Raw genomic sequence first — 26,076 nt, 5'->3', positions numbered from 1 at the left:
GCGGGGACCTTTCCCAGGGCTGCCCAGCGGCGCGCCTGAGCTGCTGCCTCCCCGCGGCGGCTCCGGCCGTGTCCCCGCAGCGCCGATCGCGGTCGTTTCCCCAGCCCAGTGCCCGTCCCCGGGCCGGCCGGTGCCGTGCTGCGGGCCAGAGGGCGCTGGGGGCTGCGGGGCGGCGGCGGAGGCGCCGAGCGGAGCCGGCGATCAGGCGACCGCGCGGGACTCCTCACTTCCTGCTCGGGCCAAGATGGCGGGGGACGAGGCGGGAGTGACTCTGGGGCAGCCGCACCTCAGCCGGCAGGACCTGGGCACGCTGGTGAGACCCGCGGGGCGCCGGGGCGGCTGCCGGGGCTCGGCGGGGACAGCCGGGCCGCTCCGGATGGGTGGTGGGGGGGGTGCGGGCCGAGAGGTTCCGAGACGCCTGCCGGCCCCGCGGCGGCCGTGCCGCCCTGAGGGGGCGCGGGAGCCCGAGGGACAGCGCTCTGGGGCTGGGCCGAGGGGGCAGCACCGCAGGGCTGGGCCGAGGGGCAGAGCGGCGAGGCCGGGCCGGGGCGGCAGGCGCGGTCGGAGCGGCGGTGCTGGGAGCAGGTCGGGCCGGTCGCAGTGGGTGTGGGGCGCCCGGGTGAGGCGAGTGAGAGTCTCGGCGTCCCACCTGTGCGAGCAGACCTTTTATGTCTCAGTGGTGGGTGCGCTTTTCCCCTTCTAAGGGCTGTCCTGTTCTGTGGTACTAAAGGCTCTTCTCTCTCCGAAGTAGAACCATAATTTGCTGATGTGTGTCCCCAGCAGGCTCGAGGGATTGGCTGCCAACCCTGCCTTGGTTGTTTTGCCAAGCAAATTTTCTTGGTTATTAAGATCTACCAAGAAAATCAGTTCAAAAAATCAGAGCATCAGTTAGATTGGAAAAGACCTCTGAGATCATCGAGTCCAGCCTGCGGTGATCTTGCCTGTTAAGTGTCTCTCCTGGTCTGTCTCACTCATTACACCTCTGTGCTGACAAAACTACTCGAAAATCCTGTTGCTGCCCGCCCAGAACAGACTATTTGTGTGTACAGTAATAGTGTTCGATGTTCTCCGGGTTTTAGCACGGGAATTCTCTTTGTACTATAGTGAACGTGTTGGTCATCTCAGAAAGTTTCTTTACTTCCTCTCATTGTTGACCATCCCATTTCCCAGTTGGAAAAGGCACAGATAGGACTAGCTAAGAAGTCAGCAGGAATTACCTTTACGGTCTCACCTGCCCCTTTTGGGCCCTTGAGTGCTTACAGCTGACTGCAGCTTATTGCTGAGCATGGCCTTGTACCAGTCTTGCCAAAAAAACTCTCCCTGCGTGCACAATTGTACAGGAAGAGTTCTCCTGGTGGCAGAAATTGCATCACGCTGACATGCTTGTTCCCCGGCCACATGGTGCCATCTACAGGTCACGTTCCCATCGCAGGGCAGTGCTTTTCAGTTCGGTATACAAGAAATACACATTTAATTGTGTGTCTTAAGCGTTCAAGACTTGGTTTGTATTGAACGTGAACATTTTATTCGTGTAAAACTTGAGAACAAAAGGAGTGAGCTTACATTGTTGCAGAGGTGTGTTTATTTGATCATTATGCATGTAACAGTGTGAACAATATGTGATTTAGTGTGCATGTTTTTGTATCTTAGCAAAATATTTATGTCTTGTCCTGCACTGAGGACTCTTTTGCCATCCTGAATTGTTCCTTGAACTGAGCACCTCATCCATATGAATTCAGAGCAGGATGGAAAGTTGCTGTTAACAGTTTCAAAAGTAGTACAGAGCAACAGTTCAGTGGATTTCAACACTTGTCCATTATTTGGACAAATAGCTTTAAAAAAACCCAAACCAACTCATTCAGAGTTATCTCTTTATCTACACAGAATGTATTTGTAAGTTTTTTACTGTGACTGTGGCTACCAGTAGGTTCATACAACAGACTATTTACAACAGCAGAATTTCTGTCTGGTACCTCAAGTTGCAATAACAGTATTTGAGAAAAAAATAGCCATTAAAAATCCATGATAATAATGAAGTCTCTGGACCTATGGACTCCAAAGTGATAGTTGTAATTATATATTGGCTGTAATGGGACCTTACACCAATTAAACAACTGTTTATTGACAAAGCTTTGGTTTTAAAACATCAGTGCAAGTCATCATGTAACCCATTGAAAATTAACTTGGATTTGCCTGGTATGTGTCATTTAGGTTTGGGAGTATGTAAGGGTTTGGGTTTTTTTTGTTGGAGGTTCTTTAGAGGTTTTTTGTTTTGTTTACCCCATCTGTGACACCCTGCAGCCGATACCGATTTATGGTCAGGGCTTTGGGTTGCAGCCTGTGCTGATTTACAGGCAGGACTTGGTTTGCTTTTTGCCTTATTTCACACACATAAAAGGCTGGAATGCATATCTAGAATTATTTCAAGGAGCTTGCTTGGATTTTGCTGAATAGAACTATTGGATAATTTTTAAGGAAATACACATAATACTTTCTAAACACTTATATACAAGATGAATAAATTCTAAAATCTCCCTTATACAGGATGTGACCAAGTTGACGCCTCTTTCACCAGAAGTCATCAGCAGACAAGCAACAATTAATATAGGTAAAAACAAACTTATAAAAAACAGGGGTGCATTAATGTGACTCTTTTTGGTCCTCCTGCAGTAGCAGATGGTGCCTATATGGCAACACCTTAAAGTTTCTTACTGAAACAGTTACATAGTAGTTTTAGAGACATGTCAAACCCTTTTGACTTAAAAAGCACCGATTTTATTTCAGGAACACAGCTGAATGGAGTGGGAGCAAAGTTTATTTTACCTTGAAATTGAGCATTGAAACGAGTTTCATAAAAATGCAAGGTCTGTCCATTGGGAGCTCAATTTTTTTGTTTGTTTAAAACCAAAATGATGACAAACCCTGTATGTGCTTGTGATGGGGGCTCTGGACTTACCTGCCGTGAAGAATTTGGCGTAATTGTGTGTTGATAATAATGGAACATTGCACAAAACTAAACAATGGTTTATTGACAAACATTTCCTTTTAAAACACAGGTACAATTGGTCATGTAGCCCATGGAAAGTCGACAGTAGTCAAAGCTATATCTGGAGTTCATACTGTCAGATTTAAAAATGAACTGGAAAGAAATATCACAATCAAGCTGGGTTATGCTAATGCAAAGGTGAGTCATTACTGCAGCAAATACATTACAGATGTATTTCAGGGTGGATGTGAGCTTACAAGTAACTAACCCTTGAGGAATTAAACTTTTTTCCAATTCTAAAACATCACAGATTTACAAGCTGGATGACCCAAGCTGTTCTCGACCAGAGTGTTACCGATCCTGTGGAAGTAGCACCCCAGATGAGTTCCCTACAGATATTCCTGGCACCAAAGGGAACTTCAAGCTAGTCAGGTAACAGCTGTAAATGACTGGAATAAATTGTCTTTACTTCCCTTTGCATAACTGAGAACAGTCAGGATTGGGCTGTGAGCTGAAATGGGTTGTTATAGCACATTCTGAGGTGGGGGCACCCCTGATCTAAGGTGTTGTCTAAGCTGCCTTGGGTGATACAACAAGGTTCTTAATTCATGCTTATGATAAAATACACGGAGTGCTTACCAAGATGAACTGTGGCAGGCAGGCAGCCATTGCAAAACTACCCCTTAAAAGCTCTGTGTTCTTTATCCCACTGATTTTCTGCTTGTAGTAGATATTTAACATTGTCAGCAAAGAAGCAAATTAGTCCCTTGGTTTTTGGTGGCATGCTACTAGGAAACAAGAATTCTTCACTGGATAGGTTCAGGAAGGAACATAGCAACTCAACTATTATGGTCTGCACAGTAAAATCATAAGGTTGGAAATGTAACATTGTTTCTGTAGATAAATCTTCGAAGTGAAGTGCAGTTATAAGTATGTAACTAAAGATGCATGATTTCCTAAAATTGGAGAATGGGAGATGTCTTTTAAAAGAGATAAGGGAAATCCCATGTGGTGTGTTTGTTGGGTTTTGGGTGGATGGTGGTAGGTTGGTTTTGGTTTTTTTATTCTGGTGCATTTAACTCTAGTCTAATTTACAGGTAAATTGGTGAAATATTAAAGCAGTACCTAATATGGATATATGGTATTGAATCTTAAAAACTCAGAAAAAGTATTCAGTAGCCATTCAGTAGTCTTTGGACTACTTGAAAATAGGACTTCTTGAAAATACTTTTAAGGTATTGCTTCTCAGCATCTGTCTCAAAATGTTTATCTGTCTATTTTAAGGATGCTTTTAACTTCTGTGTCTGCCTATTCACTCACATAAATCAGTCAGAGGAACCGTTGGTAATTGGCTTTTGGACTTCTTTTTCACCTTCTCCTACAACAGGCATGTCTCTTTTGTGGATTGTCCTGGCCATGATATTTTGATGGCTACAATGTTGAACGGTGCAGCAGTAATGGATGCAGCTTTACTGTTGATAGGTAACAATTGCTACACAAAAGCAGAGCTCTGGTTTTTAGTATCATGAAGCAACTTTATATGGGCTTTAAAATCTGTTGGGATGTGGTGAGCAGTTAAGTGAATGCAGTTGGGATGTGTTAAAGAAAATAAAGTGATGCTACAAAGACAATGTACTTTAGCAAACTGGGTTGTTTTAAACTAGTCTGGTAGCTGGCCCCATGGGAAGATTATTTAGGTAAGATGAAACCTTGAGTATAGTACAGTAAAATTTATATCTTTTTATGGAGATAGATTAGCTGGAAGTACATTTTGAGTTTCTCTGCAGGTTCAGTTTCCTTTAAATATGTTATGTAGTCTTTGCTATCCAGGAGAGTCCACAAACAACAGTAGAAACAGTAAACCCAGAGGAATACAGGCAAAATTAAGGTACAGGAGATTTGATTCAGACAATTTTAGCTCTGATTTTTGTATGTCTTTAGAACATTAGTCCTTTCTTCTGCCTCTTTAGCTCTAAAAAGCGCGATAGACCAAACTTCAAGTGAGATTAACCACCATTATGGCACATCAGGCCAAAGCTGACTTCTTAGATGGCTGAAATCCAAACCATACCGATGGCAACCCTATTCACATAGTTGATCTAATTATTGTATTACAGAGTTTGGGGATCTTGGCATTTTTATGGCTTTACTGATAAGGAAGTTGTAAGATTTTTCTTAAACTGTGAATTGTCTGTTATGCTACAGTCAGTACTGAGATGTCTGAAGAGCCAAAGGATGGAATAAGTCAAGTAGACACAAGTTAGCCTGTTAATATCTTTGGAAACTGTAGATGGGTGTTTCTTCTGGGAGCAAGTGGAAGGAGGGAGCCACTCTGGCAACCTCTCACCTGTCATACCTTGTGCCGATGGTACAACCAGCAGTTATGGGGGAGAATAGGTGCTTATTGACTTGGTTGCTTCACATGTAGCTTACTGAGAGACAACTGTCTTGTTTGTTTGTTTGTTTGTTTGTTTGTTTGTTTTTATACAGATGCAGTAGAAAGTAGATGTCCTAACTGTAGAAGTTTTTTCTATCTTTATAGTTTCTATATTGCAGTCACTTCTCTTCTTTCAGCTGGTAATGAGTCATGCCCTCAACCTCAGACCTCAGAACATCTAGCTGCTATAGAAATCATGAAACTGAAGCACATTTTGATTCTACAGAATAAGATTGATTTGGTGAAGGAGAGCCAGGCTAAAGAACAGTATGAGCAGATCCTTGCATTTGTACAAGGTAAGTTTTCAAGAGCAGAAATCCAGTCAGTGGTTGAAATTCATTGTTGAGACATGGATACAGTGGATTTTCTAGGTTTATAGAAAAGCTTCTCTTAGACAATGCCAATGTACATAATCTGTTAATATGGAAACTAGACCACTGGGGTTGTGCTTCTTACCCATTTCAGACTGATTAAGTACAAGAGTGGTAATGCTGTTGGTCAGAGCTCTTGATGCAAAACCGATAGCAATGGCTCTTATCTAGTAGCTTTCACTGCATTTGTGGTTTCTTCTTGGCTTGTTTCTTTGGTAGAGATTTTACTGTAATTTTAGTGCAGCACAGGAAAGAAGGAAGCAATACTTGCTAGAGGCACCTTGTAGGTGTAGATGTGTTAATTTCTTTTATCTAATCACAAAAGATTGGTCTTTCATCTGTCTCTGTAAATCCAGTTTGGGCAGTGTTATCCTACTCTGTCTGTAAAGTTCTGCTGAACTTTAGTGCTCTGGGTTTCATCTTTCCTGGGAGCTTCCACTGCTTTCCATTTATCTGCATTAGCTGAGGTATGTGACAAGCTGCAAAACTGGATTGTCACCCTCAGAAGTAGCCAATGGCTCTTTCTTCTTTTGTAATTCATAATTGTTTCCTTGCAAAAACTGTTCATAACAGCTCTGTCAGATGGCTTGATGTGTAAATTTGGAGTTTGAGAACTGAAGTTAGCACAAGAAACACAGATATAATTAAAACTAGTAATAATTTAACAAACCTGGAAAACTAAATGCATCCTTTCATAAAATTAGGATTTTTCTAAAATACATACTTGCGTTGCAAAACTGGGAAAACAGATCATTAAATTGACAGGAAACTTAGTTTGTCAGAATGAAATCTGACTGTAACATGAGTACAGATGTGTCAAACACTGAGATATCAAATCTCTCCAAGGAAATCTTAAGAATATTTCTGATCACAATGTAGGAAGTGAATTTTCCCCTAGAGTGGAAAATTATCTGTCACAGTGTTCAGAATGCCTTGAAAAGGTGTGGCTAGTTTGAGTTAAAACATTGAAGGGAAGGATAAATACACACAAAACACGCCATGAAATTCACTGGTGTTTTTAACAATCACAAATCGTTTGGCTGTGTTGCTGTAAATACTCTTCTTAAAGCTTGATGTTGAACTTGATTTTGTTTTAGGTACAGTTGCAGAAGGGGCTCCAATAATTCCAATCTCAGCACAGTTGAAATACAACATTGAGGTAGTTTGTGAGTACATAGTGAAGAAAATCCCAGTCCCTTTGCGAGACTTCACATCTGAACCAAGGCTTATTGGTATGTAAATGCTCAGGTCTGGGCTTTTGTGGCCAACCACTGACTGAAGGTGTCTACACTTAGAATGTCATCTTGCTGAGTGCCCTAAAAAGAGGTGGATTCTAAAAGAGTATTTAGGGCGCTCTTATTTTAAAACTTGCATATTTTCTGGAAGCTGTATTGTTTGTTCTCTTAATTGCTGTTGGGTTTGTGTGTATTCTGTGCATATGACAGCACTAAAATGCAATAGAGATGAGAAATTTATCTGTATCTTAAAAACATTCCTTTCATTGTTATGAATTTAATTTTGATTTTAAAAGTACAGAAAAACTGATGAATTTGATAATTAAATGATTTCCATGAAAATCTTTTAGATAGGTTGGTCAGATTTTTTGTGTTAGTCTCTTGTTCCCTGGATATAATTGTCAAAGTCTCAGTTCTTTTCCAGCGTCTTAGGAAATTCAGTTCCACTACAATGAATTAATTTGTCTTTTTTTTCCAAATAAACTATAATAGAGTCCTACAAAACATACTTAGAGTGCTTAAAAATTGACCACATTAAATCAAGGTCACAGTATTCACTATGACTACATTGAATGAAGGTTCTGGTATTCACAATTGGCATTGTGAATATTGCAGGGGTTTTGTAATATAGTTGATTGTTACTTTCTTTTTTAGATACTGATGGTTAAGTTGCTTCCTGCTAGGCAAACAAAAGTTTATGTATATGAGCAGCTTAAATGGTTTTGAGAACAAAATCAACTGTATACCTAAAAATTGGGAATAAAATGTTCATCATTACACATTTTTATAAATATTACAATTGTATACTTTCATAAGAATAGAGAAGCAATCAGAGTTGCTAAAGAAAGACACTATTTAAAAATCTGATATTAAAAATAAATCTGGTCATGGTCTATTCTTTTCAGTAATTAGATCTTTCGATGTCAACAAGCCTGGCTGTGAAGTTGATGACCTTAAGGGAGGAGTAGCTGGTGGCAGTATTCTAAAGGGTGTCTTAAAGGTAACCTTTTCTCTTTCTTGACTGGAGATTTTTAATTACAATAACGAGTAGAGTTTTTCCATGCTTAGTACAAAATGAATCTATATAGTGAATTTGGTTTTTAAAACTCAAATACAGTCAGGTGGCACTTATCCTTCCTGTCTGTACCTCATTTTTACTTTCAAGTTTTAAGATACCAGAACAAGAAGCACTTGTTTTAATTTTTTAAATATATTTTTGTTATTGTAATCTAACCTGTTGCTAATAACTATACTGATTTAATCACTTACAAAATTGAAGGAGCTATTTTTTTTTTCCTGTCCTACCACTTTTACTTGATCAATTATTGCAGGGCAGAAAAGAGCAAAAGAACTCCACAAGTACCTCAGGAATATGTGTGGGTTCTCACAGGTCTCACTTCCCCACTTAAGTATTCTGTATATTTTAATTTTTTTATTTTGCTTGCTTTCCATCAATAGATGGAAATTTTAAAAGTTGCTCTTGTAGGCTGGAGGGCAAACTGCATCTTCGAACGTTTATACAGCTTGTGTTTTCTTTGCTTTGCAGTGTATTGATGCTGATCAGTTAATTGAGTGAATTAATGTCTCTCAGGGCTGAAATACTTCTAAATTAAATACAGTGTTTAAAAATTTAACTAAAATTTATATGTTGGAATTATTGCAGATAAAGATTCTTTCCTAAAGCAATTTTACAAATTGTATTGAAAAGAAAATCAGTTGTTACATTGGCTGCAAGTATTGTTCAATTTGCAGTTAACAGTACAACAGAAATCCTAGGAGTTCTACAGTAGCCCACAGCAAAGGACTTGTATAAAAAATAGATCTTGGGATATGTAAGTTTTATCTGTGACTAGTTAGTTTTGTGTTCCTGTGAAATAGCCAGTTAATCCCTTTTTCACATTTGTAATTAGGTGGGCCAGGAAATTGAGGTGCGGCCTGGTATTGTATCCAAGGACAGTGAAGGGAAACTCATGTGCAAGCCAATCTTTTCCAAAATTGTGTCACTCTTTGCTGAACACAATGATCTACAATATGCTGCTCCAGGAGGTCTTATAGGTAAGAATATTATCTCATTAAAAGATTTATTCCTTCATGCTTATTGAAAACACTTGATTTCATTCAGCAATGAATTTCAGTTAATCAACAAAGATACTATGAGCAATTTTAAATAATTCATATAGAGACAGATAGGGTTGGTGTGAAAATTGGATATTTAAACTATAAATAATTTTCCTGAATGTCACTGGCCAATGCAGATCAATTTGCACTGTTAGTTGTACTGGCTTTAACAGTAGAATATTTCTTCATCTGTTTAGACAGAGCTCACAGTCTTGCTGACATTCTGAAAATGCTGTCCAGGTTACAGGGAATTCCCAGTACATTTTCAGTTTGCTGATTTTAGATCTCCTTCAAACATTTTAATACATAAAAGTGACAGCTACCTCTCAGTTACTCCTTGTGCCTTTCCTTGTTGTGTTGCAGGTGTTGGCACTAAGATTGACCCAACTCTGTGCCGAGCTGACCGAATGGTAGGCCAAGTGCTTGGTGCAGTTGGGGCACTGCCAGAAATATTTACCGAGCTAGAAATTTCCTATTTCTTGCTGAGGCGACTCTTAGGGGTGCGCACTGAAGGAGACAAGAAAGCTGCAAAGGTCTGTACCCCTCTTTTGTTTTTCCTGATTTTGCTGCTTGTGCTAAGTTTCGTTACTGAATACATTTCTTTCATCTTATATAGCAGTTTTGTCTCCCCTTTGATATAAGCTTCTCACTAAACTAATCTGCTTCTTTATTACAAGAATGCTTTTCAGAGGAGAAGGAATCCATATCAGAGTAATTTAAAGTAGCATAAAGTATTTATGTGTCTAAATGTTCTTCTAGACATACTACTATTTGCTATCACCCTGTTCATTTGTGCAATACACATAGTGATCTACTTCCTACTTACATGCTTTTTGTAGATTTTCTCTCTGAAGAACTTTTTAAAGCTAAGTATTTTTGAAATACTGTAGTTGAAAAGAAACTGAACTTGAGGTACAGCACAGACTTCTGTAACATGATCCGTTTTACACAAATCAACTAAAAGATCATAGTTTCCCCTGTTAGCATTTAAATCTATAAACTGCCTCATGCCACAGTAAGTGAAGTGGTTCAGTGCTGCCTTATCCTGTGAAATGAATCATTTTTGATAATTTTTTTGTATGTAGGCATAAGGTGAGAATATACAAACTAATTAAAAGAATGGTATAACATCACAGTTTGTAGCAATGTCTGTGACTGTGCTTTTAATACAGTATGTGCAATCATCAGTATATTTTATAGAAAATATAGAGAAATCCCAAGAGAATACATCATACCAAGAACCCAAAGAACTACATGTACAACATCGTTATGTGTTTGTCCTTTTGCATATAAATCTTTATGCACTGACAGTGCTGTGCATGGTTTGTGTGTGTGTATATTTACAGTATTTCTCAGCTATACCTTTTTTTGTGGCAAGAAGGTAACAGAAGATGCTCGAGACTGTCCGTGGTATTTTTTTTTTAGTACTAAAGCTTATGTTTCAGAGTTTTGTGTGTCTGTCTTCAGGTGCAAAAATTATCGAAGAATGAAGTTTTAATGGTAAACATAGGATCCTTATCTACTGGAGGGAGAGTCAGTGCAGTAAAGGCTGATTTGGGGAAGATTGTGCTAACTAACCCTGTATGCACAGAAGTGGGAGAAAAAATTGCCCTGAGTCGAAGAGTTGAGAAACACTGGCGGTAAGTTGGTGCTAAATTGGTAGAGTACCTGGTTGCTATATTGTTAACAAAAAAATACATGGATCTGGTTTTCTTCTGGAATAGGTAAGTGCATGTCTGTTTTAAAAATTCCTCTGGATTCTCCTAACATATTGGCACCATTATCATGGAATGCTTCCTTTCATTGGTGGCCTCTTTTTTTTTAAACAAACATTATGATTGGGTGGGTACATATTAGTTAACAGACAAGGAAACACCTCAGGGTCCTGGTTTGTTGCCAAAACTGCCATGCTGTGAATTGAGCTCACAGCAGGCAATCTTGGCAGAGGGAGTTGAAAGTTCTAATAATGCTAAGCCAAAGCCTGTCTTTATACACACCTCAATCTGTGATGTTCTACCCGTGGAGCTGGACGTGATTTTCAGTGCAACCTGGAAGTAGCAGCGGGGGAATGGAGAAGGGATGTTCTAAGGTTCAGGCATTTTATGTACTATGAGCAGAGAAATAAATTCTCAACTGGATTGACCCATTCAAATTACAAATATAAAATGTCTGACTACACAGAAGCATCTGGAGGCTGACAATTATGAACAGAATTGGTTATGATTCATTTTAATCATAGTGCCAGACTCTTTTTTTAGATGATTACGATACTGTACCTGTTACATGTTCCATAAGCCTCCGTGAATAAGAACATAAGGATATTTAGATTTGTTGGCTCTGCACAACCCTTGTAGTATAAGAGAGCATAGCCATTTTTACAAGAAATCTCTATGAAAAGGAACCGAGCTTTAAATATCCATGGATGCATGTTTCTTTTTCAGATAACAAGAAAGCGTAGACAGGAACTTAGTGCTTGCTGTCTCAGCAAGATGACAAATTAGGGAAGAGATTTTTCCCTGAAAAACAAGCCAAACCAAGGCAAAAGATAAAATGTCTTGAACAGGAGGGGGGATAAAAAAAGGAGGACCCAAATTAAATCAAGTAAAGCAAAAGGAAGAGAAAAACTATATTGGAAATTATGCCTCTTTTTTTTGAGCTATAGACTGATAGCCTGTGCAGATTTTAATATGTCTTTTATTGCTTCTGTAGGTTACTTCCCAGTTGAAAAACATAACCATATTTTGTCTCAAAGCCTACCTGTCTCTGGATTATGGGGTGGGCAAGTAATGGCAGCCTGCTGTAAAGATAGTTATGAAAAGTTGACTCCTATACTGTATCAAAAAGACAAAGAGACAATGTAAGGAAACTAGAAGTTGAGAAAAGGGAAATAAGGCAAACTGGGAAGAGAAAGCAAGAGGCAAAAAATAGGTATAAAATAGACAGTATATATATATATATATATAAATAGAGAGAGAGAGAGAGAGAGAGGCATATATATATATATAGAGGCATAGAAAGAGGTTAAACAGCAAATGGGATACACTAGTGGTTCCAAGGATGAGTTATCTTAAAGATTGACAAGTTATGACCTATGGATACGGTACAAAAAAGTGGGAAATGCTGAGTTAATATACTTCAGTTCCTTTGGTGGTGTCCCAAGACAGGCTCTACTGCTTAGCAAGTTAGAGATGCAATTGAGATGTGTATCTCCTTCCCAGAAACTGGAAAGGTGTTGAAGACAGTTGTATTAATAATATGGACTGCCTGCTGACTGTGGAAATGGACATATTCTGAATTATTTTTTTACAAGCATATTTTTCTGAGGCAACAGTGGCCTATAAAAAAGGCCTTAATTTTACTGAGTATAAATAGTAGAACTTGCCTGAGAGTTGAGTTACCATCACAGGTTACATGTTGATTTAGAGTTACAGCTGTTTGTATTCTTACTGCTCATCTTGTCTGAATTTTCATTTTCATTTCTATTTGAAAGTAATGCGGCACTTCAGGCATAGGGCAAAGAGATCAAGTTGTGAATAGATTTACAGTCCACCAGGACAGCATAAGTTATAACTTTCAGATTTTCATCTTATTGTTCAAGGGTACATCCTTAGCTGGTTACAAATCTCTTCTGTCTCTCACCCTTTTCTATTCTGTGTTTCCACTAACCAGTCTTAGATCCTATAGGATGTTTTGGGTGGGAGACAAGTGGAGAAAATGCAAAATGTAAGAACTGAAGGCATAAGAACAACAGAAGGATGTTGACTTATCCAGGATATTTCTGCCTACTATTAAAAGTAATATAAACTGTTTTTCTGTTTGCAGTTTAATTGGTTGGGGTCAGATCAGAAGAGGAGTGACAATCAAGCCAACTGTTGATGATGACTGAAGAACAAAAGAGTGCTTCATTTTTAAAGATGAAGTGCCTATTTCTATTTTGAAGGGGGTGTATTTTCACAGTGGAATTGGAAGCTGTGCAAACAGTATTTTTGAGTTGTATGGCTGTCCTTGTACATTTTATTGAATTTTACCCTCTTACTAAAATACTAGTCACTATCACCATTAAAAGTGTAAAAGAATTGGCGTAGAAGTGGGTTTAATTATCCACATTTTAGTAAAAATTAATTGTACATGTCTCATGGCATGTCTAATTTATGTTATTTTGTGTTTCAGACATATCTGTTTAATATCAGTCAAACCAGCCCCAGTGTAACACACAAACCATAAATCTGGTATTGAAATAAAATATTGCTTATTTTCATTAATTCATACAGTTTTTCTGAGTAACAAAAGACTGCAGTGATTGTTCAACCAGTACAAGAATTAAAAGCAAAAAACCAAATACTTCTTGGAGAACTAGTACCTTTTCTGCACAACATCTTATTTTGCTTAGACAGCTGTTTACAGCAAAAAAATTTCTAGTTTTGTTTCTATGGTTCTGATTTTAGGAATCTACAGTATTACACCTTGTAATTAGGATGGCAATGTTGTCACTTCTGATATTACAACATGTTTTCTTAAACCCCCAAAGAAAAACTATAAGTAAACTGGATCTGAACTGGCAGTACTGGTTTTTTGCCTATTTTAGTATGGATTTATGAAAAGAATGTGATTAATTTGAAACATAATTGTCATCATGGAACTCTGTGTGGGTGACCTGGGAGCTCTTTATACAGCAGGAATAAACTACTTACTTCAAAATTATGTTGAGCAAATATGAAATATCTGGAACAGCCTGTAGAAGGGAATGATTTGGGATGAGGGTGGGGTAGTGGTGGTGGAATTCTGAATAAGATAAGGAAAAAAGGTGTAAAACCACTTTTGCTCAGCTAGCCTGAATCACACTCCTCAGGAGAAAACAATGTAATAAACTTACTGTAGGGTGCTAATACTTTAATCCATTTAGATTTCATTTCTTCATTTGTACTAATATATATAGTTCTAGCTATTTTAGTTTAGCAAGTCATGCTACTTTCCATATTTTTATACAAAGGGTGTTTGTTTTCAAAGCTTGGTTTCGGTTGTATTCAATATCTTCAAGGGCTTTCTAAAGGTAAACACCATTTCACTCATCAAAGTGGTGGACTTCAATGAAAAAGCTTGAGTTTTGTTCCTGATTTTGCACTGTATTTCGTGTTCCCTTATTCCGTCTACATTCCTGTACTCGGTTTCTCCATTTGTAAAGTACATCTACCTCGCATGGTGCTGAGAGTAAATACATTAATTTTTGTATAGTCCTTCTCCATTTTAAAAGCAAGAGTCAGCTGTAGTTCTCTCTCACTCTCTTGGTACTTGACCAGTCTACAGTCTTAAATGTGCCTGTTTCAAGAACTGCATGTTCCATGCTTTGGAAGTTAATTTCTGTAACTCTGAACTCTAGGAAATAGAGTTAATTTAAGCCTTACCTAGTGTGGGAGCCATGAGGGTGAGCACAAAAGGGAAAGTGAGCCACCACAGAATGCTTGGATGGCACCACCAGGGTGAAATCTAGCCCAGAAAGTTCTTTCTCGGTGCACTGCATCTGTGGGTCTAATGAAACACACATGCTGAAATGCTTCTGAGAAACTGGTTAAGCACCCATAGATGTTTTTAGGCATTCCAGTATTTTTGAGATTAGGCCTTAATCTCTTGTTCTGCAATTTAAAGAATACAAGTGCCATAATCTTTCCAAAGCATTTAATGTACTCCTTCACTTGGGTAGTTAACACATGCAAAGTACTAGTATCATCCTGGTTCATCCTTCCAGCTAAACAGCCCCAGATCATTACTTAATTTAGGTCTACAAAGTGACTTGATACCTCTGTGGTTGATAACACATACCTACCTGATAAAGCTGATATCAGTAACACTAAGAAATGCGAAGTGCCTTGTTCCCTTTGTTTTTCTCATGGGGTGCCTGGGGACTGGTGGGAACTAGAGAGAGAGTAGCAGCAGGGAAGTGAATTCTGCTTCTGACCGAGTTGTGCATCAGCCTGCTTTCACAGGGGCACTTCCAAGCTGGGCAAGGCTCTTGGAGCAGCTGCAGCCCTCTCCCAAGGCAGTTTCTCATACTCTGGACTGTTCTCTGCTTCCTTCTTGTGGTGGACCTACAGCTGTTACTTGTGCGTGCACACTGTGCCACACAGCGCTGCCCAGGAGTGGTGTGGTGCCTGTGGAACAGGGTCTGACCCAGTCTGTTCCTGATCCTTTCCAAGAGGAGGAGGGATGTTAGGGGCATGGGTAGGTACAATCTGAGGTCTCAGCTGTGATGTATATAAACAGTGTGCTGCATATCCTGCCACACCAGGGTTAGGGGCTGGAAGCAGGTCACGTGTGGAATTCTTTTTTTGCCACCAAAATGTTACATTTTCTCTAACTGGAAAGCTTTGACTGCTGGCATGAGTAAAGAGTAATGGGATGAATAATGCGATTTTGGGACTTGAATGAACACATGAAGCACATGACTCTGCAGCATCGGAGAGCCAGGTATGAACAGTGTAACTGTAAATATATTATGTGCTGGTGTGTCTGTACTACCCACTCTGCAGTCACTGAATTGTGATGCTGAGATGCAGCTGAATGACAAGCAAAAGCGATGCCATATACAACTAAGGAAGCTGAAAATTATTTGAATTTTCCTGGTCAGGACGAAAACAGTAACAGATGAACAGTGAGCTCTCTCACTTTACCAATTATTTGTTTCAGAGTGATTTTATTTTTATTTTTTTGCCCTTCATGGGTCAGATTTAGCTGCCTGAAGGTAGGTGTGCAGTTGCACTTCAAATGGGCTGGATAGCCAAGCTATCAGCAGCTGTCACACTTTTCCCATTATGGAGCAGTAGCTGGACAGAGCAGGTACCCAGGGTGGCACCAGCACCTGCATGTAGGTAACTGTACCTCTTCCCATGATCTGTCAGAATATGGTACCTCTTCACTATGGGGAGGAAAGAATATCACCTCGAAAAGTATTTCACAAAAGACTTCTGGTATGTAAGAAACCTACCAGACTAGTGCAAGTTAACAACTACTACCAGGTTTGAGTTTATTCTTTGATTTTATCAACATTGGCTTTCAAAGCCCTGGTTTCATGAAAATGTGGGGAGTCACTATCTGAATTTCATACTGAAGCTTCCTCTAAGTACATACATACTTACATTACTTACACTTGCATATAAACAACACTACCTCACTAGAGAGATCAGTGAATGGTTGAGCAGAAACTAAACAGAGCAATTCTGTGATGAAGAAAAGGTAAGAGCTTCTACTGCATGATGCTTGTTGAGGTTCATTCTTTGAAGAAACAGCTTTAGAACACCAAGGAAGATATAATATCAAAAGGATGTGTAGGCTTAGACTCAACAAAAATTGTTGCATTGTATACTTTCAAAAGAGAGGATTTGGGAAAAATTGTTTTGTAATCATAGCTATAAAGCCAAAAAGATACTGCTCCTTTAACCACCTTGGCTCTACCATGCATTATTTCAATTTTAAGAAGGCAGCATGATGAATACATCCTGCTGCTTTAACACAAACAAGTAGATATCTTGTGCAATGGTACAAAGTTAAAGTGCTGTGTCAGTAATTATTTCTGAGACTTCAGTGTGTATTTGGGAAACACCATTACCAGCCAAATCTCAGATTTTGTTCTGAAGGGATGAAGCATGAACTTTACATGAACATCTTTGTCGATTTTGTTCTAGTACATACGAAATTTAAAATAATTTTTAAGCTATGTTTTAATGGCATTTGTTTTATAGCACTTTCAAAACTGCTTCCTTCTAGCTCACTGCAAAAGAGAGTTCCTGCTGTTTTTCCATGCTGAGTCATGTTGATGAGCCCGCAGACTGCCTGCAGGAAAGGTTTAAGCTACAGCCCCGGCCTTGTTCCCAGGCTGGTTTCCCATCAGTGCTCCTGCCAGTGTAAAGTCCCAGCTACGCTGCCCCTGCTGTTCTGGGTCAGTTCTTGCTGCCAGGCTGGGGCTAAACATTTATAAAGTTTCAAACACCAGCCCTTCCTTAACACCATCACCCCCTGCCCAGCCACAGAGCACCGACTGCTGGTTCCCAGCCCCCGCAGCCTCCTGGCCCTGCCAAGGCCCTTGTGCATCCATGACATGTTCAGTTGCCTTTGACTGACATCCCAGACCCTGTGGACAACACTCTTCATTGATCAGTTCTTCCATTGCCACAATTCTTTTGGCACAGCTGGATTGATGGCTGATGTTCACTTACCATAATGCTAAAATTACTAAAGTGCCCTGTCTTCGTGTTGCTGCTTTTGTTTGTGTAAAGCTACATCTGTACATGCTCATCTTATCTTCCATACATCTCCAGTCCATCCCACTGGCATAGTAAAAGTGCATGTTTCACACCTTTCCAGACTAAAACCAGGTAGAATAAATGTTTTTACAGAGATTTGGGTATATGGTGAATAACATATCAGCTGTGACAGTCAAAAACTGTATGTAAGTGATACAAGTATGTAAATAAGTCTTCCCCTTTCTTGCCTTGAAAAGATTAAAACCCAAACAAAACAAACAGATCTCAATTACATGGGCAGTATGTAATGAAGAATGAGTAAGCAAGAGAATTTTGTTGCCAAGGAACAGACATCTTGTTGAAGGAATTACCTCAAATATTTAAATAAATACATATTCTTCAATAACTTTTATAAAACAACCATGCCCAAGAATGGGTGAAAACTGCTGAAATATTTTAGCTGAAGTTAATATATATGATATTTACTTGTGTTGAGGAAAATTTCATTAAGAAATTGCAGGATATGCATTTATAAAACACCAGTTCAAGCAGTTGCTTTCTAAAGCCTAGTACACTTTTTTAGTATTTCAGTACATTTGGGAAAAAAAAATTAAGATTCACTTAATTAAGTCTTGTGTTACACAATCCTAAGGATTCAAATGAATTGGGCCACCAGCTCTTGTTTAGAGCCTCTGTGTTGGCATTTGTAAAGAAACCCAACATACTAGACTGGATTCCTTATGTCATTTGGAAAGCCCCTTCCCCTGCCAAACATTACACCCTTCTATGTTTAGTTATTTTGGTTTATTTAGTTTTCAATGAAGATCTGAAAAGTGTTTTCTCCTACAAATACGCCTTAAGGTTCTCTAACTCATTTTTCTTCCTGGTTTTGCTTAATCATCTATTTGATTATGTAATCCATTACGTATCTGAAAACATTTCATTTGCAATGTCGTCCTCACTACCACACAACAGAATTAAGCCACAACTTTTGAAAGTTTTCATTAAAGCAGCTTTTTTTACCTTGGGGACTAGCACTGGGCATACAGAAATAGCATAATTTTTTGTACTTTTCCTGGGCTACAGCCAAAATGCTGTTGATAACATAAAGTTTAACAACAAGTATTTTTATTTCTTTAATTTGGGTCCCATTTATTGCTTTGGCAGTAATTGCATACAACATAATCCTTTATAAATCTAACATGGAGCCACACTTCTCACCAAAAAGAGTTATGGGGGTGTAATTAGTCCTTCCACTGCAATCACAAGTACTCACATTCTCCATATGGTTTGGCTTCTTGCCTCTTGCCTAGTTGTCTGTTAACATGTATTAAACATGCTGAGCCAGCAAACACTGGCACAGCCCTGCAAACCACGTACCTGTGTCTTTAGGCACACAGTGTCCTGTTAACACTAGTGGGGCCATTATGCACGTAAAGGTGAGCTTGTGCTTTAAGTGTTTTGGAAACTGTGATCTTAAATTACTTCCATTTTCCTGAAAGCTTAATTCTTCCTTTACATTACTTGCTACTTCACGCTGTTGCTATTCCACCACAGTGTATGTTCACACTGGGAATTAATTTTTGCAGTTAAAGCTTGACATTTGTCTTGGAAAGCATTTTGAGCCTTATGGGAATGTGTCTGTTTTGACACATAATGTCACAGGAAAATGGACTCTGGGTACATACCAGTGCAACCTGGCAGCTCATGGACTACTGAAAAGCTGTTCCAGGTAGGAGCAGATCACCAGCTCCCATCCATTTGAGTACAGACTCCACACCACAAGTCAGGTGAGGACAGGGAGAGATGTGGGCCTTCTTCAGAGAATCCTTCAGTTTTAGAAATTTAAATTTAATTTGCTTTGGTTCCTAGTTTTGCTCCATTCTTAATTCAAGTCCCATGAGTCCAATCCTGTATCACATTTATTTGTACGTAAAGATTAGAAAAGAGGTTGGCTTATACGGTACCAGGGGAACTCAGCTTTCAGTTTAACACAGGAACTTTCACCTATGGGTTGGTTTCAAAGCATCCTTGTGGCTCACTCAGGACACAGTTAAGGTGGCTACACAAGAGTTTTGTTGGAAAGAGACCAAATAACAGAGCTTTGAACCTGCAAATACAACCCTAAAAATCAGTGTTGTCCTACTAAATTCTCCCCCCAAATAAGGTTGGTTCCTCAGTGTAATGGGTTGTTTTTTAATGTCCTCCCAGAGAAACAGGGAGGGGCTGGCACAGTCCTATTTCAAAACACAATGCTTATACAGTCACCGAGGCAGATAACCCTCAGGGCCATCTGCAACTCCATTAGCCAAGAAGAGAAAATAGAAATACCTTTTAGTGCTTTGAATCTTCTCTACTCTTTGTTTTTCAAGGTCCATCGGTGCTGACTTCCAACAATGTTATCAGATTGAACATTTACTACCCCTTTTACCTTTATTACATGTACCCATCAACAACTCTGAAGGCCCTATCTTTGATTCATGGACAAATAAGGCAACTGAAATGCGAACTTACAGAATTATAGAGTAAACCATGGACTTTTTTTTTCATGTCCTCCCTCATGAATGAGAGTTTAAACTAAGAGGATATTATTTGAAATTGTAGAATAAATAATTAACTTTCCTACCCAATTAAAAATTCCTTTAAGCTTGCACAGCACTTAATAAGGAAGCATTAGAAATAAAATTGCCTATGAAACTCTTCCTTTAACAACTAACTATTAAGAAGTCTACTGAGTACTTGTAAACCAAGATATTTCCAAGATTTTAATGCAGACAAATAACTTACCAGTTCTCCACAGGATGCAAGGGACTACTGCCCAACACAAGGACCACCCTGCTGTTTAAATGTAAGATCTGTTTTAATCTTTTTTTATGTATTTAGCTTTTCAATTAAAAAAAAAAAAACCACAACTTTTTCTTTTTCTTCTTTTTTCTTCTTTTTTCTTCTTTTTCCTTTTCTTTTCTCTTTTCTTTTTTCCTTTCCTTTCCTTTCCTTTCCTTTCCTTTCCTTTCCTTTCCTTTCCTTTCCTTTCCTTTCCTTTCCTTTCCTTTCCTTTCCTTTCCTTTCCTTTCCTTTCCTTTCCTTTCCTTTCCTTTCCTTTCCTTTCCTTTCCTTTCCTTTCCTTTCCTTTCCTTTCTTCCCTTTCCCTTTCCCTTTCCCTTTCCCTTTCCCTTTCCCTTTCCCTTTCCTTTTCTTCTCTACAAGGGCAAATAATCTGCATTTTGATCTGAGGCAGCTGAAAAAACTGTGTCTGGAATCTTCCAGAAAAATTCAGTTTGAGGCCAATACCCCTTAGGGAAAGTTTCAAACTTGTGAAAGCTGGCAAAGTTATACAAGCAGCTAAAAACCTGTATAATGCAAAATGTCAGGCAGCTTCAAAGTAAGTGACACTACCCTGCACATTGCTAGTATTTTTAATTAGAGAGGTTATCCTAGAGCTGTAGAGATTTCATAATGGCCTTACAACATTTTCACTGATTTAAACCTATTAGGTCAGTTCAAACCTATCGCCTTTGTATAACTGAAAGAGAAAAGGCAAAGCCTGTGAATATCTGGACCCTCTTCTGATCTTTCTCTACAACTATCTTGTGTAGCACAGCACAGGTAGAGCAAACAAAAGAGCTTTGCATTCCTCTTCTGGGTCCCAACAACCAGAAGGTTATTTACGTTGGACACAGTTCTCTAAGATACATGATAATATCTGAATAAAAAGCAGGTAAGTCAGTTGTCAGCCTGGTATATCTGAACACGTTTTTTAAAATACCCTTTTTTTGTAAGTAGGGACCATTAGAAGATCTAAATCCAAATACATTTTTCAGACACAAGCAACAAATAAGGATTCTTAGATCATATTTCATTGTTTAGCCTTTCCCACTCCTTTGTTATTCAATATCCCAGCCTTTTCATGATGAAATTTCTCTAAATGAACATGTTGCCATACTTCTTTCACAGATTTTCCTCCGATATGTTATTTTCCAGCACTGCACAGATCCCAGCAATATCTATGTTGAGACTTGAGAAAATTATGTTTTATAATGCCATGAAAACCTTCTCTGAAAGACCTTTGGTTTATTTAATATGCATTTTTAATGGCAATTTCTACAAAAGAATCAGTCTTAGTTCCATTACTTCATTCATTGCAACAAGTTTTCTTGTCAAAACAAAGTATTTCTTACGGCTTCATTTATCTTCCTTTGCACTCAGGCCTTTGGCTCCCAAGCATTTTGGCTGCTTGGATCCATGAGCAGTTCAGCAAGCATCACAACTTGGGTTATTTAAGTTTGTCCTAGATTTGGAGATGAGGGGGTATGGCACTTTTGCCCCTAAGCTCCAGGGGCTGAAGTTGGTGGCTTTGTGCTCCTTTGTTAGTGTGGGTTGTAATGTGCCCGTCTCAGCGGCCCAGCCGTTTGTTCTGACAGACATCAGGCCAGGTGCTACTCCCAAAAGCCAGGCACTGTGGCAGCCTGGCCCTCTTTCCAGCCCAGGTCATGTTTCCAAGCCTTGTTTCTCAGAAACTGTAAGAAGCTTCTTGCCAACACCAAGACAGTTCTCTCTTCAGGTCTCTCAGGAAGCATCCTGAAGACCAGCAGTGATTGGAAAAGTGCAGATGGATGGGTCAAAGCCCTTCCACAGCCTCCCAAGGGACAGTGATGGGCAGCAAACCAAGCTGCAGCAGTAGCTGGTGCTTGAGCTCTGTGATGAGGATACCGCCAGGTGGGAGCAGGTCCTGCAGCAAACTCAGGACTTCTAGTTGCAGAAGGGGATACAGCAGGTGACTGTCCTGGAGTCCTGTGCTGATTTTATCCTGTCTTTACTGAGGCAGATAACTAACAGAGAAGGATGTAGAACAGGGAAGCCTCTGTTTGTGTGCAGCCTGCCACCAATAATGCCAAACAACCTGGTCTAGTGGAAGGTGTCCCTGCCCATGGCAGTGGGGTTGGAACTAGATGATTCTTAAGGTCCCTTCCAATGCAAACTATTCTGTGATTCCATGAACCATGCCTTTGGAGAATGCAAGGCTATAAAGCACTTGCCCCTTGGTGCCTCATACACCTAGTGAGACCTGGGCAGTTTTATAGGCTTGTGATCTCCTACCCACAAGGATTAATCATATACATCTCTCATTCCCCTGTCCACTATGAATTCCAAGACATTGCTTCACACCTTGGAGCACCTCATGTACTTTTTGTCTGACTGCACCTGTCCTATGCTGTGATTTTGCTTAATTTCATGATGTTGGTTCCTTGGCCATAATATGATGTAATGCTTTATACTGTGGATAAAACATCCTGTTGATTCCAGATGACTTGTCATCATTTTTCCATAGGGAGTTTCAAGGGGTTCTGCTTCACCCACTGAGATTTTGTGTGTGGCCACATGCCTCTGTCACAGAGCAATAACCAGCACTGTGTTGGGATGTTCCAACAACTGTTTTTTCACCATGATTTTTGCCTCAAGTGAGAGGAGGTAAAGAACCTCCTTCTCAGACCCCTTTTAGGGGCTGAAAGCCAACAATTTCCTTCTGTGGGTCACAGCCCACTCTTCACTGGATGTTTCCATGGAAACCCTTGAGACCATCTAGCCTGGGATATTTCTGGTGAAGGACCAAGTGGTTACTAAGAGATAATGAAGGACTAGTGATGGCAGCTTGGGAGCGATACTCTTGTGGTGGCCATAGAAAGATCCCTCCCTAAACCAGTCAGCAACAACAAACAGGAATAGGCTGTCAATCTGCCAGTAAAAGGCTTGGCAATATTTGGAAATATCAATTCTGTAATATCTGAGAATGGAAAGAGGGGAAAAACAGGCACTGCTGGCTGAGAGCAAGCACCACAGCATAGACAGTAGAGGACTCTGCAGAATTCAGTGTCTCCACAGGTTTGTACAGATAATTACACTAGTTTAACTTACAAACACAAATTACTGTCTGGACAATTCTTGAGAAATTCTGAACAGCCCTACAGAGACTACAAATGAGACAAGAAAATCTATTACACAGTCTATTACACTGCAACTAGACCTGGGCATGTCTTGACAGAGCAAAAGAAATTATTTGAAACTATTCTTAGATAGAAAACATCAGAATTCTAAAAAATAGGACTTCAAGAAATTATATTCTTCTAGATACCTCTACCTCCTTCCACTTCTAAAGGGCAGGGGAGAATTGCCACAGATGACCCAATATGAACCTCTCTGTGGTGTAAGCCATTAAGTTTCTCTCACTTCTTTGTGAACCAAAGGACTTGGGCAAAAATGCCAGAAAGCCAACCAATCTGGAGCTGAAGGCATTGAAGGGAGGAGAACCCATCCTCTCTCTTATGGTTTGCTTGTGGCTGATCACCTTTTACCATTTAGAAAGTCAAGTCTAAGTTTTTTAATAGAATCCATCTTGTTTAAACACCAGCTATCAACTTCAGCTATGTCTTTCTCTAGACAAAAGTGAATTCCCATTACAAGTAAAGCACTATATGATTCATGTCTATTTTTTTGTTCTTGTTGGTATTAAGCAGCTAAAGATTTTTCAAGCCTTGGAATCCTTCTCTACTTCCTCATGGCCTCTCCAGTTTTTGATGTCTTTAAAAAACAGGACCCAGCAGATAAAAACTCACCTTATTTCTACTATCTACTCCACTGTGAGCACCCCCAACCAGCACTACCCCTTTTTGCTCCATGCATATACTAGGCTCTTTTTAAGGTGTCTTGTCATTGCATCCCTTTATTCTTCTCTGAAGTCTCTGCTTTCCAGGATTCAGGAGTATCTTCTAGGTACCTTACTTGCATTCATTAACCCTAGCCACATAATTCTGCATTTGGACACATTAAGACACAACTTATTTAAATTTTTCAATTTATGAAGTAATCCACTCTGTGTGATGGTTCTGCATTATTGTCTTTTCCTCATGTACTCACTCCAACAACTTTGTCACAGCCACAAATAAAATCAGTGGCAACACTACTATGACTTCTAGACCACAATGGAACTGTTGGGCCTTAACTGAGGTTCCAACTCTGCAAATAATCCATTTGGTTATTTCTGCAATGTTAACGTATTTCTTTAGAACTGTTAGTCCATCAACTTTTAAGCCATTTAACATGATATTGGGAGACTAAGGGAGACTTGGTGTGTGCAGTATGAAGCACGTTACCGAAGTCTGCTCCCTCTACACAATTGTGCTGAACCTTCTCACCTACTCAAGCAATGAAGTTTGGTGTGTTTCCCAAGATCTTTTTTCCTTAACCCACATGTACTGGTTCTGGTTATATTACTACCCTTTTATTCCTTATCAAAGAAATCATGTTTTCTTTTCCATTATTTTGATTAGGACTGACTTTTAACATGATGGGCTGGCTTAGACAAATGGGACCTGGCTGATATCACCCTTTCTGAAATGGCTTAAGCCTTTTTAGATCTACATTTATTGTTGTAAATGAACCAGCCACCTCCTCTGCTGACAAAGGCCAGCAGGAGTGCACTTTGAGGTGTGTATCACTCTACATTTTCCCCATAGCTTTACTTCTCACTAGGCATTTCCTACTGATTAGTGTCCAGAAACAGATTATGAGGTCTAACAGACCTTTGTTCTGACAGCTTTTCCTTTGTTACACTCATTTTTAAGACTCCAGGGCTATTTGGACCTGCAGATTAAACTATCAATAGAATGACTGCTTATCCCTCATACTTCCTCCGCTTTGGGACATATTTTTACAAGGATTCCTTTTCAGTGTAACTGTCCCAAATACACCATGCATGAAAGTCAGCAGCTACTACAGTCATGAAGTAAACACTTTTACTACTGTTAGGTAATCCTTCTTACTCCTTCCTTTTTAGTCCAATGACTGTGGGTAAACATTGGTGCATGTGCAATACTATTAACAACTAAAAGAGAATGTTATGGAAGACATTAGATCCTTGGATAAGATGGCAGTATTTCCTTTTTATAGATGAGTTTCAAATAGAAGCTGGAAGACAGAAAAACTATTCAAGCATTTTCATGAGAATATATTAACAGGGGACTATTCTGGGAGAAATTAAAACAACCTCCCTTCACTTTCTTTCCTACCCAGTCTCTAATTCCCCTTCATCACTGTGGCTGCATAGGAAGAATACGAAAAGATCATTTCATCAGGCTCAGTATGTTTACTGGACAGTGGAGTAACCTTGAATCAACTCAAAATGACCCTTCACTGCCACCTGATGGGTTCATCAAGGTTGAAGAGTGGCTGCTAAAACAGGATCACGTAACTGGATGATAAAGTAACTATTTCATTGTAGATCAAGAAGCAAACACATCTCTACCCAAAGGCCTTTAAACCAGGCATCATAAAGCTGACAACCCTCAACTTAGCCTCTTATAACCTCAGGCTTAACAAAACAGGAGCTTCAGCTCAAGAAATCTGGGAGCGTTAGTCCGCACACTGGTGTTTGCTACAGATGTTGCCAATACCTCAGAAAGGATCTAAATAAGACACAAGATAAACAGGAAGGAACTGTGACTGAAAATGGCTCTTTACCAATTTTTACAATTTATTCTCAAGTACATTGTCAATGAGATGAATGGATTATCAGCCTCACTGACTTACAGCTGTACCAGTTTTTCATGACTTGACAGACACACCAACTCCTTTTACTATCACCTAGATGGAACCTGACGGCAACATTGTAATAGCCAATGGGATAACTAAGTGTCCGAGT

The 26,076-nt window shown here is 39.5% G+C and overlaps 1 protein-coding gene across 1 annotated transcript; it reads left to right on the top strand.

The window, feature by feature from the left end:
• The first annotated feature begins 164 nt into the window (after positions 1 to 164).
• On the top strand, positions 165 to 13,848 carry EIF2S3 (eukaryotic translation initiation factor 2 subunit gamma). The gene is made up of 12 exons (XM_051795083.1): positions 165 to 313; positions 2,545 to 2,608; positions 3,057 to 3,184; positions 3,297 to 3,418; positions 4,374 to 4,468; positions 5,561 to 5,719; positions 6,892 to 7,026; positions 7,935 to 8,029; positions 8,940 to 9,084; positions 9,511 to 9,680; positions 10,615 to 10,787; positions 12,970 to 13,848. The coding sequence occupies exons 1-12, from the start codon at positions 245 to 247 to the stop codon at positions 13,031 to 13,033; spliced, it is 1,419 nt and encodes a 472-aa protein (XP_051651043.1). The 5' UTR covers positions 165 to 244; the 3' UTR covers positions 13,034 to 13,848.
• Positions 13,849 to 26,076: the final 12,228 nt, after the last annotated feature.

Source organism: Manacus candei, unplaced genomic scaffold (genome assembly GCF_025592945.1).
Source record: "Manacus candei isolate 608988 ecotype Guabito, Panama unplaced genomic scaffold, ASM2559294v1 h1tg000041l, whole genome shotgun sequence".
NCBI classification, from domain to species: Eukaryota; Metazoa; Chordata; class Aves; order Passeriformes; family Pipridae; genus Manacus; species Manacus candei.
This window is presented reverse-complemented; position numbering and strand designations above follow the sequence as displayed.

Coding starts and splice junctions, on each gene's coding strand:
- EIF2S3 (XM_051795083.1), top strand. CDS start 245: ATGGCGGGGGACGAGGCGGGAGTGACTCTGGGGCAGCCGCACCTCAGC. Junction 3,419..4,373: donor GGGAACTTCAAGCTAGTCAG/GTAACAGCTGTA, acceptor CTCCTACAACAG/GCATGTCTCTTTTGTGGATT. Junction 10,788..12,969: donor AGAGTTGAGAAACACTGGCG/GTAAGTTGGTGC, acceptor TTCTGTTTGCAG/TTTAATTGGTTGGGGTCAGA.